General features: G+C 52.7%; 1 protein-coding gene across 2 annotated transcripts in view; it reads right to left on the bottom strand.

Moving 5' to 3' along the window:
- The window catches only part of LOC119977199, a 57,606-nt gene that overhangs the window by 16,962 nt on the left and 21,849 nt on the right, over nucleotides 1-18,795 (bottom strand). For both annotated transcript variants that reach the window (XM_038817904.1, XM_038817913.1), the window contains 2 exons: nucleotides 11,217-11,318; nucleotides 7,711-8,487 (listed from right to left, as the gene is read on the bottom strand). In XM_038817904.1, the coding sequence (XP_038673832.1) occupies nucleotides 7,711-8,487; nucleotides 11,217-11,270 (831 nt within the window). In that variant the 5' untranslated portion in view covers nucleotides 11,271-11,318. The remainder of the gene's footprint in view (nucleotides 1-7,710; nucleotides 8,488-11,216; nucleotides 11,319-18,795) is intronic.

The raw sequence follows: 18,795 nt of genomic DNA, 5'->3' as shown, positions 1-18,795 counted from the left end.
GCACACTCGAAGGTTGACTTCTTTATTATCGGGAGGTGGTTGTTGTCGGTGGTCAAGAAGGCGGAATACTCGGAGATTGTCGTTTCGGATCACGCCCCGCATTTGGTGGATGTGGTCCTGGAGAAGTGTCCTTCACAGAGGCCGGCGTGGTGGTTTGATGTGGAGCCACTTGCAGATCCAAGTTGTTTGTGAGGATGGCCAAGGTGATTGATGATTATGCGGGGTTTAATAAGAATGGGGAGGTCTCGCCGCTGGTAAATTTGGAGGTGTTGTAAGGGGTGAGATCATCTAGTACAAGGTGCAGGTGGACAAGGAGCAAGGGAAGTGCGGCAGCGGCTGGTGGATGAAATCTCGGAGGTTAATGGGAAGTATGCGGGAATCCCACTCCGGAGCTTTTGGTCAGTAGAAAGGAACTGCAGGCGCAATTTGATCTTTTGTCACCAAGGAAAGCGGTAGGCCAGTTGAGGTGAGTGAAGGGTGTGGTGTACGAGTAAGGGGAGAAGGACAGTGAATAACCGGCAGGACAGCTCCACCAGCAGGCGGCCTCGCGAGAAATTGTTCAGGAGCAAGTGAACAGGGCATTTGAGGAGTTTTATAAGAGGTTGTGTCGGTTGGAGTCTTCGGGGGATGAATCAGGTATGTAGGGAGTTCTTGGAGGAGCTGGAATGTCCTAAAGTAGGAGAAGAGGGGAGGGCAGGGTTGGAGGAGCCAGTGGGGATTGAGGAGGTTCGGGCGGCAATAGGGAAGATGCCAATGGGTAAAACACCAGGGCCAAATGGATTCCGGTGGAATTCTATAAAAACTGTCTGGATAGGCTGGCGCTGCTGCTGGTGGAGATGTTTGAGCACGTGGCAGCTAAGGGGGCACTCCTGGAGATGATGGGACAGGCATCTACTTCGCTGTGAAGAAAGGATAAGGACCCACTGTCAGAAAGTGCAGCAGGATGTAGATCAACTGGGAACTTGGGCAGAGATACGGCAGATGGAGATAATCCTGATAAATGTGAGGTCATGCATTTTGGAAGGTTTAACACAGATGGGAAATATACAGTAAATGGCAGAACCTTTAAGAGTATTGACAGGCAGAGGGATCTGGGTGTACAGGTCCACAGGTCACTGAAACTGGCAACACAGGCGGAGAAGGTAGTCAAGAAGGCATACGGCATGCTTGCCTTCATTGGCCGGGGCACTAAATATAAAAATTGGCAAGTCATGCTGCAGCTGTATAGAGCTTTAGTTAGGCCAGTATAGTGTTCAATTCTGGTTGCCACGCTACCAGAAGGATGTAGAGGCTTTGGAGAGGGTGCAGAGGAGGTTTACCAGGATGTTGGCTGATATGGATAGCATTAGTTTTGAGGAGAGGTTGGATGAACTCGGTTTATTCTCACTGGAACAACATAGGTTGAGGGAGCGACCTGATAGAATTCTACAAAATTATGAGGGGCATGGACAGAGTGGATGGTCAGCAGCATTTTCCCAGGATGGAAGAGTCAATTATTAGGGGCCATAGTTTTAAGATGCGAGGGGCAAAGTTCAGAGGAGATGTACGAGGCAAGTTTTTTACACAGAGGGTAGTGGGTGCCTGGAACTCGCTGCCGGAGGAGGTGGTGGAAGCAGGGACGATAGTGACGTTTAAGGGGCATCTTGACAAATACATGAATAGGATGGGAATAGAGGGAAACGGACGCTGGAAGTTTGGAAGGTTTTAGGTTAGACAGGCAACATGGTCGGCGCAGGCTTGGAGGGCCGAAGGGCCTGTTCCTGTGCTGTACTTTTCTTTGTTCTTGGTTCTTTAAAGTGTGGGTCGTATTGGCCAATATCCCTGTCAAACGTGGATGCCAAGATTCTTGCCAAAATGTTGGCACTTAGGTTGGAGGAGTGCCTCCCGTAGGTGATTGGGGAGGATCAGACAGGGTTGGTAAAGGGTAGGCAGTTGTCCTTGAATCTGCACTGCTTGTTAAACGTGGCCTTCTCCCTATCAGAAGGGGGTGAGCTGGAGGTGATGGCGGCACTGGATGCGGAGAAGACGTTTGAGTAGAGTGGAGTTATTTGTTTCATGGAATTCACAGTGCAGAAGGAGGCCATTCGGCCCATCAAGTCTGCACCAGCCCTATCCCCGTAACCCAGTAACTCCACCTAACCTTTTTGGGCACTAAGGGGCAATTTAGTACAACCAATCCACCTAACCTGCACAACTTTGGACTGTGGGAGGAAACCGGAGCACCCGGAGGAAACCCACTCACACACGGGGAGAAATTGCTGACTCCGCACAGACAGTAACCCAAGGCGGGAATCGAACCCGGGACACTGGAATTGTGAGGCGTAGCGCTAACCATTGAGCCACCGTGCCATCATGCAGTGTTGGAGCGGTTTGGGATTGGCCCAAGTTTGTGGCATGGGTCAACTTGTTATATAAGGAACTGAAGGGGAGTGTTCAGACTGATGAAATGAAATGAAATGAAATGAAAATCACTTATTGTCACGAGTAGGCTTCAATGAAGTTACTGTGAAAAGACCCTAGTCACCACATTCCGGCACCTGTTTGGGGAGGCTGGTACGGGACTTGAACCGTGCTGCTGGCCTGCCTTTCAAAACCAGCGATATAGCTCAGTGCTAAACAGGCCCTGATGAGGTGAACGTGGGACATTTTCAGCTGCATTGGGATATCCCATGTCTCCCCTTATGTTTGTGCTGGTGATGGAGTCCATGTTCATTGCGCTGGGATACCCGGATAAGATGAGGGGGATAGTGAGGGAGGGGAGGGTGGAGCATAAGGTGTCCCTGTATATTGATGACCTTTTGTTGTCTATTTCTAACCCGTGGCCCATGGTGGGGGATACAATGGGGCTGCTCTGGCGATGTGGGGCTTTCTCGGGATTCAAATTGAATTTGGAGAGGAGCGAGTGCTTTTTGGTTTCCTCTCCGGGGGCAGAAGCTGGCTTGGGGGGGGATTGCCGCTTTAATGTGGCATTACTCACTTATGGCACCCTGGGGTGCAGGTAGCTCAGGACTGGGCCCGGCCCAGTAAATTGAATTTTACAAACCTGGTGTGTTGGGTCCAAATAGATTTGTTGAGGAAGAGCAACCTCCCTCTATCACTGGCAGACCGTGTGCAGGCGGTCAAGGTGAATACGTTGCCATGGTTTTTATTTTTATTCCAGTGCTTACTGGCCTTTTTGCTAAAGGTGTTTTTTATGGGGGTGGAATGGTTGATTTTGTCGATTGTATGGGCGGGTAAGGTGACGAGGATTTGGAAGACAAAGGATTTGTGGGCAGCACGGTAGCATGAGTGAATAGCACGGTGGCTTCACAGCACCAGGGTCCCGGGTTCGATTCTCTGCTGGGTCACTGTCCGTGCGGAGTCTGCACCTTCTCCCCGTGTCTGCGTGGGTTTCCTCCGGGTGCTCCGGTTTCCTCCCACAGTCCAAAGATGTACAAGTTAGGTGGATTGGCCAGGCTAAATTTCCTTTCGTGTCCAAAAAGGTTATTGCGTTACGGGGATACGGGGGAAGTGAGGGCTCAAGTGGGTCGGTGCAGACTCGATGGGCCGAATGGCCTCCTTCTGCACTGCATGTTCTATGTTCAATACGTTGCTTCAGAGAGGCCGACAATCAGGGGGTTTGGCTTTCCAAATCTGATGTATTACCAGAGAAGGTGTGGGGCTGGGGTAGGGAGCTGGATGCAATGTGGGTGAGGATAGAGGCAGGCTCTTGTAGGGGGTGGGGTTCCTGGCACTGGCTATGGTAACATTCCCATTTGCCCCAGGGAAATACTTGGGTAGCCATGCTGACGATATGGAGGCAATTTTGGCAGCATTTTAAATGAGGGGAGGGGTTGAAGCTGATGCTGGTTCCAGAGAATCATGGGCTGGATACTCCGTTTCAGGGACTATGTCCCTACGCCGTCGTGAACACTGCGGTCTTTTATGCCAGGAAAACTGGTGGTAGGTACTGTGCGCGGCGTACTCCCTGAGTACAGCGCTTTTCACGGGGGGGGGGAGGGGGGGGGGGGGCGGAGAATCGCCGAATTCCATGCATGAAACTGGATTCTCCGCCCAGCGCCGAATGCGATTTCACCGTCGATGGCTGAGGATTCAACCCCAAGGCTAGGGTTGATACAATTAAAGGTGTTGCACAGGACGCACCTGACACGGTCGAGGATGAGCCGGTTGTTTGAGGGGATAGAGGATATTTGTGAGCAGTTTGGGAGAGGTTCGGCCAACCATGTACCTATGTTCTGGTCCTGCCCGAAGTTGGAGAAATTTTGGGTGTCGGTTTTCAGCACCATGTCGGCGATCTTGCCCGTGGATTTGGAGGTTTGGCCTCAGCGTGGCTTTGGGACCCGATGGAGTTCCTGGGCGGGATTCTCCGACCCCCCGCCAGGCCGGAGAATCGCCGGGGAGCCGGCGTGAATCCCGCCCCGACACCGGCTGCCGGATTCTCCAGCACCCTTTTTCGGCGGGGGCGGGAATCGCGTCGCGTCAGTCGGGGGCCATTGGCACTGCCCCCCCCCCCCCCCCCGCGATTCTCCGCTCTGCGATGGGCCGCATGGCCTCCCTTTTCAGCCACTCCCGCCGGCATAAATCAAACAAGGCCCTTACCGGCGGGACATGGGTCCTCGGGCGGCCTGCGGAGTCCTCGGTGTGGCGTGGGGGGATCTAGCCCCGGGGTGCCCCCCACGGTGGCCTGGCCCACGATCGGGGCCCACCGATCTGCGGGCAGGCCTGTGCTGTGGGGGCACTCTTTCCCTCCGCGCCGGCCGCTGTAACAGTCCGTGATGGCCGGCACGGAGAAGAACCCCCCTGCGCATGCGTTGGAATCACGCCAGAATACGCTGGCGCTCCCACGCATGCGCCAACGCGCGCCGGCCGGCGGACGCCCTTCGGCCCCAACCCCGCCATCGCCAGCCTAGCCCCTGAAGGTGCGGAGCAGTTTTGGCATGGTAGCACAGTGGTTAGCACTGTTGCTTCACAACGCCAGGGACCCGGGTTCGATTCCCAGCATGGGTACCTACTTTTATTATTATTACTGTCTGTGCAGAGTCTGCGCGTCCCGTGTCTGCATAGGTTTCCTCCCACAATTCCCAAAAGACGTGCTTGTTAGGTGGATTGGACATTTTGAATTCTCCCTCTGTGTACCCGAACAGGCGCCGGAGTGCGGCAACTAGGGGCTTTTCACAGTTGCAGTGTTAATGTAAGCCAGCTTGTGAGACGAATAGAGATTATTGTTATTGAGTGAATTACTGCGATACGTGAATGTGAAATGCTTTTCGCTTTAGAGCTGGCAAACAGCCATTTAATATGATTAAAATTGGCGTTCCTCTGGTTCTAACAGCCTCCACAACCAGGTGAGTCACAGCTGTCAAGATAAACAATTTCAATTAATTTTATACGGTTGTATCTAATTAATTAAATAAAATTAGTGCTTGATTGTTTTTCATGCTACATTGTCAGAATTACAATTAATTGTGGGCGCCACAATTTGCATCTGAAAGTATAATCCAATGTCACAATTCCCAGAGTGAACGGCCAAACAGGTTTATTTAAAACTGAAAATAAAGCCGCTATCGCAACACACAAAACGAACGCCCCAGTCCAGGACTATCGGGAACTGCCGGCCCGGGTCTGGGAGCTATATTTAAAGGTCCCCTTGAGGAGCCCCAGCTGGGCCGGCCTGCGCCCGGTCGCCACAGGAACCCGAATTCCATGAGGTCCTCACGGAGACCAATCAACGACCCCCCCACGATCCTCGTGAGGGTCATCGCATCCAGGATCAATTGAATTACAGTGAAGTGAACCTTCCCTTTTGTTATTTTTATCGCGTGACTACGAGTTAGGTGACTGTTTCAATTCAATTCACATTGCCACTATTGAGTGGGCAGCACGGTAGCACAGTGGTTATCACTGTTGCTTCCCAGCTTCAGGGGCCCAGGTTCAATTCCCTGCGTGGGCCACTGTCTGTGCGGAGTCTGCACGTTCTCCCCGTGTCTACGTACGTTTCCTCCGGGTGCTCCGGTTTCCTCCCACAAGCCCTGAAAGACGTGCTCTTAGGTGAACTGGACATTCTGAATTCTCCCTCTGTGTACCCGAACAGGCGCCGGAATGTGGTGACTAGGGGCTTTTCGCAGTAACTTCATTGCAGTGTTAATGTAAGCCTACTTGTGACAATAAAGATTATTACATTAGAAGGGGCTGGGCACTGCCCTGTAAAATCTTAAGAGGTGGCTCAACAGAACCTTCCCTCAGTAAATTAACTCAGTTGGGCTCAGTCCGGGGCTGAACAAACTGAACACAGTCATTGGCAGTGTGAGCATTGCTCATTCCAAGCTTTCATATATCCCTTTTCATAGAATTCAGAGAATTTACAGAGTAGAAGGAGGCCATTCGGGCCATCGAGTCTGCACTGGCTCTTGGAAAGAGCACCCTACCCAAGTCCACACCGCCACCCTGTGGTGATTGTATATCTGTGTAGATGCAATACAACTGAGCAAGCACTAGAGGGAGCACGGGAGAGATATAAATACACACGAACAGGAAATCAGGACACACTTCACAGGAACGGGAGCTGGTAGCAAGACAGACTAGCAGCATAGATGTAACTTTATGTTAAGCACTGAAGAGAGAACAAACTCACAATAAAGCATCTACTTCAACTTTAAGACTACGAGCTTCATTAAGGCACAAGGAACAACACACACCCCATCCCCAAAGCCCAGTAACCCCACCCAACACTAAGGGCAATTTTGGACACTAAGGGCTGTCATAATATACATCCATGTATGTAATGGAGTGCAGACAGGCAGTGATTGACACACAGGATGACCAGTGAGCACACAGAACACAGCAGCCAATCACCAGACAGGACACGACCACTATAAAGCCAGAGGGCACCAGTTTTCCCGCTCTCTCGGGATCCAGCCTCTGAGACAGTCAGAGCTCGTGAGCAGCAACTAGAACAAACACCATGTGGTAGTCAGTTAGTCTGGTCAGGTTAGCCTTAGGTCTCCAGTCAAGTCAGCATAGTGTCAACGCACAGTTAAGCATGTAATATAGTTAGATGTTAAATAAAATCGTGTTGCATCTCATCAAGTGTTGGAAGCCTGTCTCTCTCTACACTGCGTCAAACACAATCCACACAGACCCAGCTTACCCAACACATCAAGGGCAATTTAGCGTGGCCAATCCACCTAACCTGCATGTCTTTGGACTGTGGGAGGAAACCGGAGCACCCAGAAGAAACCCACGCAGACACAGGGAGAACGTGCAGACTCCGCACAGTCAGTGACCCAAGCTGGAAATCGAACCTGGGACCCTGGAGCTGTGAAGCAACAGTGCTAACCACTATGCTACCGTGCTGCCCTTTTGTATGATATCCATCAACAAATGGAGTAACAGCACATCTAAAGCACAATTGTTGCAGCCGATGCTGGCTCAATTAATCACAGATCTTTGCTAGCTAAGGGAATTAAGAGAATTAAGAGTTAGCATACAGATCAGCCATGATCGAATTCAAACATGGAACAGGTTCCAGGCACTGGATGGCCTGTCCCTATTTCTATCTTCTTCTTACATGATGTCACCACACACCCAATTAAGTCACAACATAACCTCGGTTTGGCCAGTCAGGCAACGCCCTTCGGCCTGTCAAGATTTTAGAGTAACCCGACGCGGTCAATTTATTTTTAAGTACAACTGACTAAAAAGCAGACCTACCTTCCTTGCTGCGGATGATTTGCTTTTGAAGTAGCACACTTGTTCGATGATTTTTTTGGGTTCTGGTGGGACGTTCGGTTCAGCTCCACCTTTTTTAGAGGGCGCCGATTTTGCTTTGCTGGCCGAAGCGGCTTTGACACCGGAGCCGTTGTCCTTGTTGGCTTTTGGCTTGGGCTGTGCTGCTTTGCCTTGAGCCGATTCTGAAGGCGTCTTCGAGCTTCTCGACAGCGATGTTAAATTCTCGTCGTCCAGATTGCTGTGCGCGCGCTGCATGCGCTTCGGCAGATCTGCGTCCAGGGTTTGCCTCCGTGAATCAGACTGGCATTTAACTTTTTTCTCAAAACTTCTCTTAATATCCGCCCCGTTAATTCCCTTGGAACGAGCGGCTGACTGCTGACTGCGGGAGCCAGCGGAGCCTCTGTTTGATATCTTTTCCGTCACCAGTTTTTCGACCAATTCTTTCACGACGTCCTCCAGCACATTTAAGAATTTGCTCTCCTCCAAGACGATCACCAGGTCTTCGCAGGACGCCGCGGACGACTCTGTGCCGGCTTTAGAGGCAGTTTCTGCCCTTTGGGCTTTTAACCTGCTGGCAGACCCGTGCCTTTCGGAATGATGGTCAGCTTGATCACTGAGGGTGGCAAAAGATGCCGCATCTTCATTTGTGTGAAACGAGGGTGAAAATGCCGAAGTGGCATTGGATTTGGAGTCGGTGTGATTTTCAGATGACTTGGTTCCGTCATTTTCACCGGTGTTTGCAGATCCAAAATGTGAAATCTGAAAGACACAAATTTATTCCCAGCAGGGAATAGTCCTGTCGTATCAAATTCAGTAAGAATAACCATGTTCCTAACTAAAAGAAGGAAGTTGTTGCTGTAAAATCAGGCATGTAATTAGCAGCGAAAACAGATGCGTGATAATAATGCGATCCATTCTACGGCTGTCTAATTTCATTCGTGTTTCTCAACAAAAGAACGGCACAGGGTGGCTGCCTCACGGCGCCGAGGTCTCAGGTTCGATCCCGGCCCCGGGTCACTGTCCGTGTGGAGTTTTCACATTCTCCTCGTGTCTGCACGGGTCTCACCCCCACGACCCAAAGATGTGGTGGATTGGCCGCACTAAATTGCCCCGTAATTGGGAAAAAAAAGAATTGGTACTTTAAATTTTTTTTTTTTAAAGTGTCTCACAATTAACCAACGGCTCCATAGGTCTCTAGGCCACTATTCAAGGCCTGCCGTCAGTGAGGTGTTCACCAAACTGAGGTATGGTGCCGAAGCAAAATATTGTGGTTGCTGGAAACCGGGGGAAATTAAGGACAGATATGCTAGTAAACACTCAGAAGGTTAGACAGCAGCTGTGGAGAGAGAAACAGGGCCAGCCTTAAAGATCACTGGCCTTAAAGGCTGCCCGACCAGTTGAGCGTTTTCCAGTCATTTTCTCCTCTTATTTCTTAATGAGTGCCTTTTGCTTCCTCTCCAGAAAAGCACTACTACAGGAAGGCATGGTTCCTCCAGCCTCCCAGCAGCATGTGAGAGATCAGTGGTTAAATGGAACAAAGGAATGGAAGAAATAGGAGAAGGAGTCGGCCATTTTGCCCCTTGAGTCTGCTCCACATTCAAAATGGCCGACCTCCCATCTCCACTGCACACTATTCCCATACCCTGTGATCCCCCGAGTGGGCCAAAAAGAATTGACTGTGCACCTTCCCCTGGAGGATTGCCTGGCCTCCACTTGGTAGCTGCTGACAACAGTACAATTAGGTCAAGAGCACACCGCGTGTCGGACCCCAGTCGTGGATGCAAGACCCAACACTCTCTGCTACGACGTTTATCATCATTCCACAGAGTGGGCCTCAAGCAAGACATTAGTGGAAGCCACGATCCTTGGCACAATATTAGCAACGCGGCCACAAAAATAAGCTTCTGCTTCAGGATTCAAGCAATTTTCCAAAATTCATATTTAATAACATCACCTTGGAATGGTTACATTGTGTATTAAAAATAACGTTGTTCCATAACATTCCAGGGGGGTGGATTTTAGCATACCGGCAGCCAATCAGCAGAGCATGCTGGTAGGCTGATCGATAGTGTTTAGTGAGGCCTGAGCATTTTGACCATGTCCCTGGTGGGGTAGGTACGCCAGAGAGGTTCCCTGATTATCGATTATTACTGTGGAAACCCAAAGACCACAAGAGGCGATTTTGAGCCCACGTTCGCCATGAGCGTGATCGGCGACACAGGCCCGGAATCCCGTGAGAGTCGGGAAACGAGATTCTCGCCAGAGAGATCCAATTTCTCCATTTTTCCCGCCCTTCGCCAGTGCGGGAACAAGCTTCCCGTGTCATTTCAATATATTTTTATGCATTTCAAAATCATTAAAGGGCTTTCAAGCCGCATGATCCCGCCTCGCTGAATAATCATACCTCACCGGCGTCACGTCAGCGAGGTTTACAATAGCTACATAAAACAGGAATCAGCCAAATGGGGACCTGCCGGGGGCGTCAAGGTAAGTATAGTCCCTGGGGAGAGATGGGCAAGCTCACCTGGCATGGGTTTCCACTGCCTCAGCGCTGGCAGTAGTGTCAACCTGTGTCCAAAGCAGAGCCAGTGCAGTGCCAGTTTGGCAATCCCTGGGGTGGCGAGAGTCCCATGGGGGAAGGGGGGGGGATGTTTGTTGGAGGGAGGGGGCGGCAGCACAGTGGCGCAGCGGTTACCACTGCTGCCTCATGACGCCGAGGACCTGGGCTCGATCCCGGCCCCGGGTCACTGTCCGTGTGGAGTTTGCACATTCTCCCCGTGTCTGCGCGGGTCTCACCCCCCACAACCCAAAAAGATGGGCAGGGTAGGTGGACTGGCCGCGCTAAATTGCCCTTTAATTGGAAAGAAATTAATTGGGCACTCTAAATTTATTTTAAAAAGCTGTTAAAAAAAACGTTTGCTGGTGGACGAGGGCTGATGCCTGTAAGCGGGGAAGGGGGGGGGGGGGGGTTGCCCAGATGCTTGTAAGGGGGGGTCCTCCGTGTCCGTGCGGGGGGGGGGCGGTTGAAGTAAGATTAGCTGCAGTGCAGATCAAGGCGGCCTTTGAAGATGGCACCCCGATCTCTGTGGAGACGGCCTAGCCAGAGTGAGGCGCAAAGTCTGGTCTGAAAACTCAACTGTGCACCTGGAGAGATACGCGTTGGTTTTCAGTCAGAACCTGACACCCGGACACGTTCCGGTAAAATTCCAGCCACCTCCCGACCTCGCAAATAATTTTGAACTTCCTGTTCTAGCCCTTCTTGGCTGTGCCAGATAAAACCGGACAGCGTGTACGCAGTGCGCACTCTGACCAGTTATCCCCCAATGGGCCAGTCAGAGTGCGATGTGGGCCAATGTCAGTTGAACAAGGAGCGGCAACGGGGGAAGTGAATGAATGCACTCGACATTCCGGAGGGTCCCAGCCCACCCTGTTAGTGCCCCGCAGGGCCAGTGAAAATCCGCTCCCTTCATCTTTCTAGTTGTGCTTACTTTATCTTCCGATGAGTGTTCATCATCAGCAAAGTAGGGGCCATATCCTGACATTCTTTCCCTGACGAGACTGCTGCGGCCAACGTTTGGCTAACAGTTTACCTGGAATGGGAATAAGAACAATGATCAGGGTTTCCGCTGGCGTACCGCGAAGACTCAGCTTTTTTGTTTTCAATTTACTCGGTCTGTCCCTTGAATGGTTGCGGTGACAACCCAGGCCCGACCTTCACTGTCCCTCGGAAACACAAACGGAAAATTCAGGGAAAATTCAGACCTGCGGAGTTCTCCTAGCTTTGTCTGCCTTTGTTTCGGATTGCCAGCATCCGCCGGATTTTGCTTTTATTTACTGCCCGTCTACAGTTGCCCCTGAGAAGGTGGTGGTGAACTTCACCCTTGACCTTCTGTGGATCGTGCAGTGACGGGGCTCCCACAATACTTTGAGATATAGAATTTCGGACATTGACGCAGAAACAGTGAAGGTGCAGCAATATTTGGCCATGTCAAGGTGATGTGAAAAGTGGGGAGGAACTTAGGGATGATGATGTTTCTGCACCATTCCTGTCCTACTCGTGGTAAAATCTTTTTTCTAAATTTAAAGTGCCCAATTATTTTTTTTTACAATTAAGGGGTAATTTACATTAAATGTGGCCAATCTACTTACCCTGCACATCTTTGGGTTGTGGGGGGGGGGGGGCGAAACCCATGCAGACACGGGGAGAATGGGCAAACTCCACACGGACAGTGACCCGGGGGTTGGGATCGGACCCGGATCCTCGGCGTCGTGACACAGCAGTGCTAACCACTGCGCCACCATGCCGGCCCTTTCTCGTGGTAAAAACTTTTTTTTAAATTTAGAGTGACCAATTATTTTTCTTCCAATTAAGGGGCAATTTAGCGTGGCCAATCCACCTACTCTGCACGTCTTTGGGTTTGTGGTGACGAAACCCACGCAAACACGGGGAGAATGCGCAAGCTCCACACGGACAGTGACCCGGGGGCCGGGATCGAACCCGGGTCCTCAGCGCAGTGAGGCAGCAGTGCTAACCACTGCGCCACCGTGCCGCCCCTTTCTCATGGTAGAAACTGCAAGGGAAAATAATACCAGGGGCTGGTTTAGCACAGGGCTAAAGAGCTGGCTTTGAAAGCAGACCAAGGCAGGCCAGCAGCACGGTTCAATTCCCGTACCAGCCTCCCCGAACAGGCGCTGAAATGTGGCGACTAGGGGCTTTTCACAGTAACTTCATTTGACGCCTACTCGTGACAATAAGTGACTTTCACTTCATACTCTCAATGGAATCTTGCCACTCCTATGGTGCTGCATCCTGTATGTCACACATACTGGAGCCACTGCATGCTGGCGATGTAGAACACGGATATTCATTCAGATGTTTTGAATAATACGTCCCATCTGAGTGACTGCCTGTCCATACTTTTGCCAAATCCAGGACAATTCACTGATGCTGAGATTATAACCGTGGCTCACTAGTGGCTCACTTAAATAAATGGCTCCCGTAACAGCCTCCCCGAACAGGCGCCGGAATGTGGCGACTAGGGGCTTTTCACAGTAACTTCATTTCAAGCCTACTCATGACAATAAGCGGATTTTCATTTTTTCATTTTCAATATGTATATCTGGATCTCGCGCGCGGGCATCACAAATCTCGCGAGGGTTTAACGGCCTCGTCGCGTCAGTGAGCTGGGCGAGTCGGGGCCATTCAATCGCGGCCAACGTTTCAAATCCAGTATGTCTTCTACCCCACTTCAGTTCCGGAAAAGAGTCGGAACGGTGGCCAGAATCTTTTATTCTGGAGTCCGGCTTCGGGTGGTGGGCACAAAGGTGAAAGTGGTTTCCGCTCTGGGGCCGCTGGCTGATCATGCAGGATTTTGCTTTTATTTACTGTCCATCTGCAGTTGCCCCTGAGAAGGTGGTGGTGAACTTCATCCTTGACCTTCTGTAGATCGTGCGGTGACGGGGCTCCCACGATACTTTGAGATATAGAATTACGCGAGGAGCTCACCAATTTCCGGCGTTCCCGCATGGGGTCTGTGATGAACCACTGTGTGCACCTGTATTAGGGGATGTAAGGTAGAACCTGCACTACAGGTTCACCGGTAGCCCCTGCCGGCTAGCTCCGCCCACAAGGAGCCGTATAAATATGCGCGCCCTCCTCCTGAACAGCCATTTCGCCAGCTGCAGCAACAGGCCACGCATCTGACTGTAATAAAGCCACAGTTGTACCAATCTGAGTCTTTTGTGCAATTGATTGTGCATCAATTTATTACAGTCAGATTTTCTAAGAAATGAATATCAGAACCAAACCAGATCACCTGCAGCTGGATCCGCACTCGCCCGATGCCAGGAAGGACTTTACATAGAACATAGAACATAGAACAGTACAGCACAGAACAGGCCCTTCGGCCCTCGATGTTGTACCGAGCAATGATCACCCTACTCAAACCCACGTATCCACCCTCTACCCGTAACCCAACAACCCCCCCCTTAACCTTACTTTTTTTTTTAGGACACTACGGGCAATTTAGCATGGCCAATCCACCTAACCCGCACATCTTTGGACTGTGGGAGGAAACCGGAACACCCGGAGGAAACCCACGCACACACGGGGAGGACGTGCAGACTCCGCACAGACAGTGACCCAGCCGGGAATCGAACCTGGAACCCTGGAGCTGTGAAGCATTTATGCTAACCACCATGCTACCGTGCTGCCCCCTTTAATCACAGGTTAGCTTGTCTTGAGGCCCACATCAACGCTGCAGACCCCACGCCGACGGAAGCTCAGACGATTCAGGTCTTATACTCCAGGTTGAGCTTCAATGTGTTCCCGTTGATCCAGGACGCCCCGAATTACGCGGAAGCGATGGCACTCCTAAACAGAAAGGGAACACGATCTTCGCCAGGCACGTACTCGCCACTTGCGCTCAACTCCCTGGTGAGACTATCGAAGACTTCTGGCGGGCCCTAATCCCACTGATACGGGACTGTGACTGTCAGGCCATTACGGCCACTGAACATTCCAATCTCCTCATGTGCGACGCGTTTGTAACGGGGATTGCGTCGGACCCCATCCGACAATGACTGCTGGAAGGGGCCACACTCGACCTAATGGAGACAAAAACTTTAGCGCTCTCCATGACGGTGGCATCTCATAACGTCCAGGGCTACCCCGCTCGCCGCGCGGCCTGCCCATCCTACCCCTCCTAGGCCCCTCAAACAACACCCCCCCCGCTGGGACCCTGCCTACCCAATACGCCTGCGGCACCCGCCAATCCGCGCACCCCGGGGGTCCCCGCTGCTACTTCTGGGGTCAGCAGAAGCACCCCCGCCAACGCTGCCCGGCCCGCGCCGCCACTTGCAAGTCCTGCGGTAAAAAGGGCCACTTTGCAGCTGTGTGCCAGGCCCGCGCAGTGGCCGCTATTGCGCCCACAATTGCCCCCTTCCCCCTGCCGAACGCACAATGGGCACCGCCATCTTATCCTCCCGGGGCCACGTGCGACCAGTGGGCGCCGCCATCTTCTCCTCCCAGGGCCAGGTTCGGCCAGTGGGCACTGCCATCACGCCCCCCCTCAGTCCACGTGTGGCCCATGGGTGTCGCCATCTTTCCCCGCCCCCACAACGTGCACTCCATAGACGTTGCCATCTTGTTCCCAACAGGTCCTCCAGACGCCGCCATTTTGTCTCCCCCACGGGACTGGAACACTGTATCCGGGTTGCTGCGCTCCCCATCTGAATCCTCGGACGACCACCCACAGCTCGCCTCGATGACACTGGACCAGTCCTGTCCTCACAACCTGGCCACCGCTTCAACGACGGTGAAAATCAACGGCCACGTGACCTCTTGCCTGCTGGACTCCGGGAGCACCGAAAGCTTCATTCACCCAGACACGATAAGGCGCTGCTCCCTTACGGTCCACCCCGCCAACCAACGGATTTCCCTGGCCTCCGGACCCCACTCTGTCTCAATCTGAGGGTTGTGTGTGGTCAATCTCACTGTCCAGGGCATAAAATTCAGCGGTTTCCGCCTCTACATCCTCCCCAACCTCTGCGCTGCACTATTGCTGGGCGTAGATTTTCAGTGCAATCTCCAGAGGCTCACCTTCAAATTCGGCGGACCCCTACCTCCACTCACCGTTTGCGGCCTCGCAACCCTCAAGGTTGACCCCCCTCCCTCTTTGCCAATCTAACTGCGGATTGCAAGCCTGTCGCCATCAGGAGCAGACGGTACAGCACCCAGGTCTGAAGTCCAGCGGCTGCTTCGGGAGGGTATCATCGAGACCAGCAATAGCCCCTGGAGAGCTCAAGTGGTGGTGGTTAAAACTGGGGGAAACACAGAATGGTTGTGGACTACAGCCAGACCATCAATCGGTACACGCAGCTCGAGCGTACCACCTCCCTCGCATATCTGAGATGGTCAACCAGATTGCGCAGTACCGGGTCTTCTCAATTATTGACCTGAAATCCGCCTGCCACCAGCTCCCCATTCGTAAAACACTGCCTTCGAGGCGGACGGTCGGCTCTATCAATTCCTTAGGGATCCCTTCGGCGTCGCTAACGGGGTCTCGGTCTTCCAAAGGGAGATGGACCAAATGGTTGACCAGTACGGTTTGCGGGCCACGTACCTAGACAATGTCACCATCTGCGGCCATGCCCAGCAGGACCACGACGCCAACCTCGCTCAATTCTTCCACGCCGCCACTCTCCTCAACCTTACGTACAACAAGGAGAAGTATGTGTTCCGCACGGCCCGCCTAGCCATCCTCGGCTATGTAGTCCAAAACGGACTTCTGGGGCCCGATCCCGACCGCATGCACCCCCTCATGGAGCTTCCCCTCCCTCACTGCCCCAAGGCCCTCAAACGCTGCCTGGGGTTCACCTCCTACTACGCCCAGTGGGTCCCAAACTATGCGGACAAGGCCCGCCCACTCATACAGTCCACTCAACTCCCCCTTGTGGCCGTGGCACAACAGGCCTTCGCCCAGATCAGAGCAGACATAGCCAAGTCTGGGATGCACGCAGTAAACGAGACACTCCCCTTTCAAGTGGAGAGCGACGCTTCAGACGTCGCCCTGGCCGACACTCTAAACCAGGCAGGCAGACCCGTGGCATTCTTTTCACGAACCCTTCATGCCTCTGAAAATCGACACTCATCCGTCGAAAAGAGGCCCAAGCTATCGTTGAAGCTGTGCGGCATTGGAGGCATTACCTGGCCAGCAGGAGATTCACTCTCCTCACTGACCAACGGTCGGTTGCCTTCATGTTCAACAACACACAGCCGGGCAAGATCAAAAGTGATAAAATCTTGCGGTGGAGAATCGAGCTCTCCACCTATAATTACGAGATTTCGTATCGCCCCGGCAAACTCAACGAGCCCCCCCGATGCCCTTTCCCGAGGTAAATGTGCCAGCGCACAAGTAGACCGACTCCGGGCCCTGCACGACAGCCTTTGTCACCCGGGGGTCACACGACTGTACCACCTTGTCAAATCTCGCAATCTGCCCTACTCTGTCGAGGAAGTACGGACAGTCACCAGAGACTGCCAGGTCTGTGCGGAGTGCAAGCCGCACTACTACTGGCCAGACTGCGCAAGACTGGTGAAAGCGTCCCGCCCCTTTGAACGCCTCAGCGTGGATTTCAAAGGGCCCCTCCCCTCCACCGACCGCAACACATATATCCTAAGTGTGATCGATTAGTTCTCCAGATTCCCCTTTGCCATCCATGCCCCGATATGACGTCTGCCACCGTCATCAAGGCCCTCAACACAATCTTCGCTCTGTTCGGATTCCCCGCCTACATCCACAGTGACAGGGGATCCTCATTCATGAGCGATGAGCTGCGTCAGTTCCTGCTCAGCAGGGGTATCGCCTCCAGCAGGACGACCAGCTACAACCCCCGGGGAAACGGGCAGGTAGAGAGGGAGAACGGGACGGTTTGGAGGGCCGTCCAGCTGGCCCTCCGGTCCAGGAACCTCCCAGCCTCTCGCTGGCAGGAGGTCCTCCCTGATGCACTACACTCCATCCGGTCACTACTGTGCAGCGCCACAAATAACACACCCCATGAACGTGTTTTCACCTTCCCTAGGAAGTCCACATCCGGGTTGTCGCTCCCAACTTGGCTCGCAGCTCCAGGACCGGTCCTTCTACGTAGGCACGTCCGACTCCACAAGGTGGACCCCTTGTTGGACAGGGTACACTTGCTCCACGCCAACCCCCAGTATGCCTACTTGGAGTTCCCTGATGGCCGCCAAGATACTGTCTCCCTCAGTGACCTGGCTCCCTCAGGTTCCACTCCAACACACTCCCCCACCCACACAGCACCCTCCCCTCCCCCGACGCTCCCAACATTAACCCCACCAGGTCCATCCCTCCTTCCCTCGCCCACGCAAGAGGACTAGGAAGATTGCGGCATGCTCCCGGGGTCATCCGACTACTGGCCAGCACCAACACCGCCAGCACCGACGTCGGCGACACCAGCACCGCCAGCACTGACATCGCCGCCCCCGTTACGTCGCTCCCAGCGAACTGTCAAAGCACCGAATCGACTTAACCTCTGACGGGCCCGGGACCATCAAAATGGACATTTTGTTTCCCTCCCCATTGTAAATTATTTGCAAAACTGTACATAGTTCTCCGCAACCCCTACTGGATTCATTTGAACAGGGGGTGAATGTGGTGAACCACTATGTGCACCTGTATTAGGGGATGTAAGGTAGGACCTGCACTACAGGTTCGCCGGTAGCCCCTGCCGGCTAGCTCCGCCCACAAGGAGCTGTATAAATATGCATGACCTCCTCCTGATCAGCCATTTTGCCAGCTGCCGCAGGAGGCCACGCATCTGACTGCAATAAAGCCACAGTTGTACCAATCTGAGTCTTTTGTGCAATTGATCGTGCATCAGGATCGAAAGCCAGGCCGCCATTATTTAAAGGGTACCTGGACAGCCTGCACTATCCCTTCCACCTTTACCTGGCCACTGCCCAACCTTCCCGCTAACCCTTCCTCCCTTCCTTCGTCATCATCCACTCGACATGCCCTGCGACCGACCAGTCTCAAGGATAGTCTGGCGTCTACAGAGACTCTGTAACGAGGACAACTCTCTGTTAATCATGGAAGAAGCTGCCCTCGCCAGGACCACATCTCTAATACGCAGTCGTGAATGTGAATGTTCTAATTTCTCACTTAACACGGGAGGAGCAACTTTATTCCAGTGAGGTGGCCTTTTGATAAGCCTGTATGATACGCCACTGCATGCAAAATTTCTGATATTGTTCATCAGGAAGTTTGACCCACTTTTAACCCACCTTTAAAATCCCAAGAACACAATTGCTAAAGTTCATCCCGCCGTCAGGAAACTGAGTTTTCGCTGCCCACCAAACAAACTTCCCCTGTTCGCCAAGCTTCCCGCTGCGAGCAGGACTGGAAAAGTTCCGCTCATTAACTCTTCCTCTTTCCACAGTGTGGTGAATGTTCCAACACACAGATGCTGCCAGACTCGCTGTGAGTTTTACCAGCAATTTCTGCTTTTATTAAGGGGAGGGAGGAGAGATACTGGCACCAGGACAATGGG

The sequence above is a fragment of the Scyliorhinus canicula genome, chromosome 1 (genome assembly GCF_902713615.1).
Source record: "Scyliorhinus canicula chromosome 1, sScyCan1.1, whole genome shotgun sequence".
In the NCBI taxonomy this organism is placed as follows: Eukaryota; Metazoa; Chordata; class Chondrichthyes; order Carcharhiniformes; family Scyliorhinidae; genus Scyliorhinus; species Scyliorhinus canicula.
This window is presented reverse-complemented; position numbering and strand designations above follow the sequence as displayed.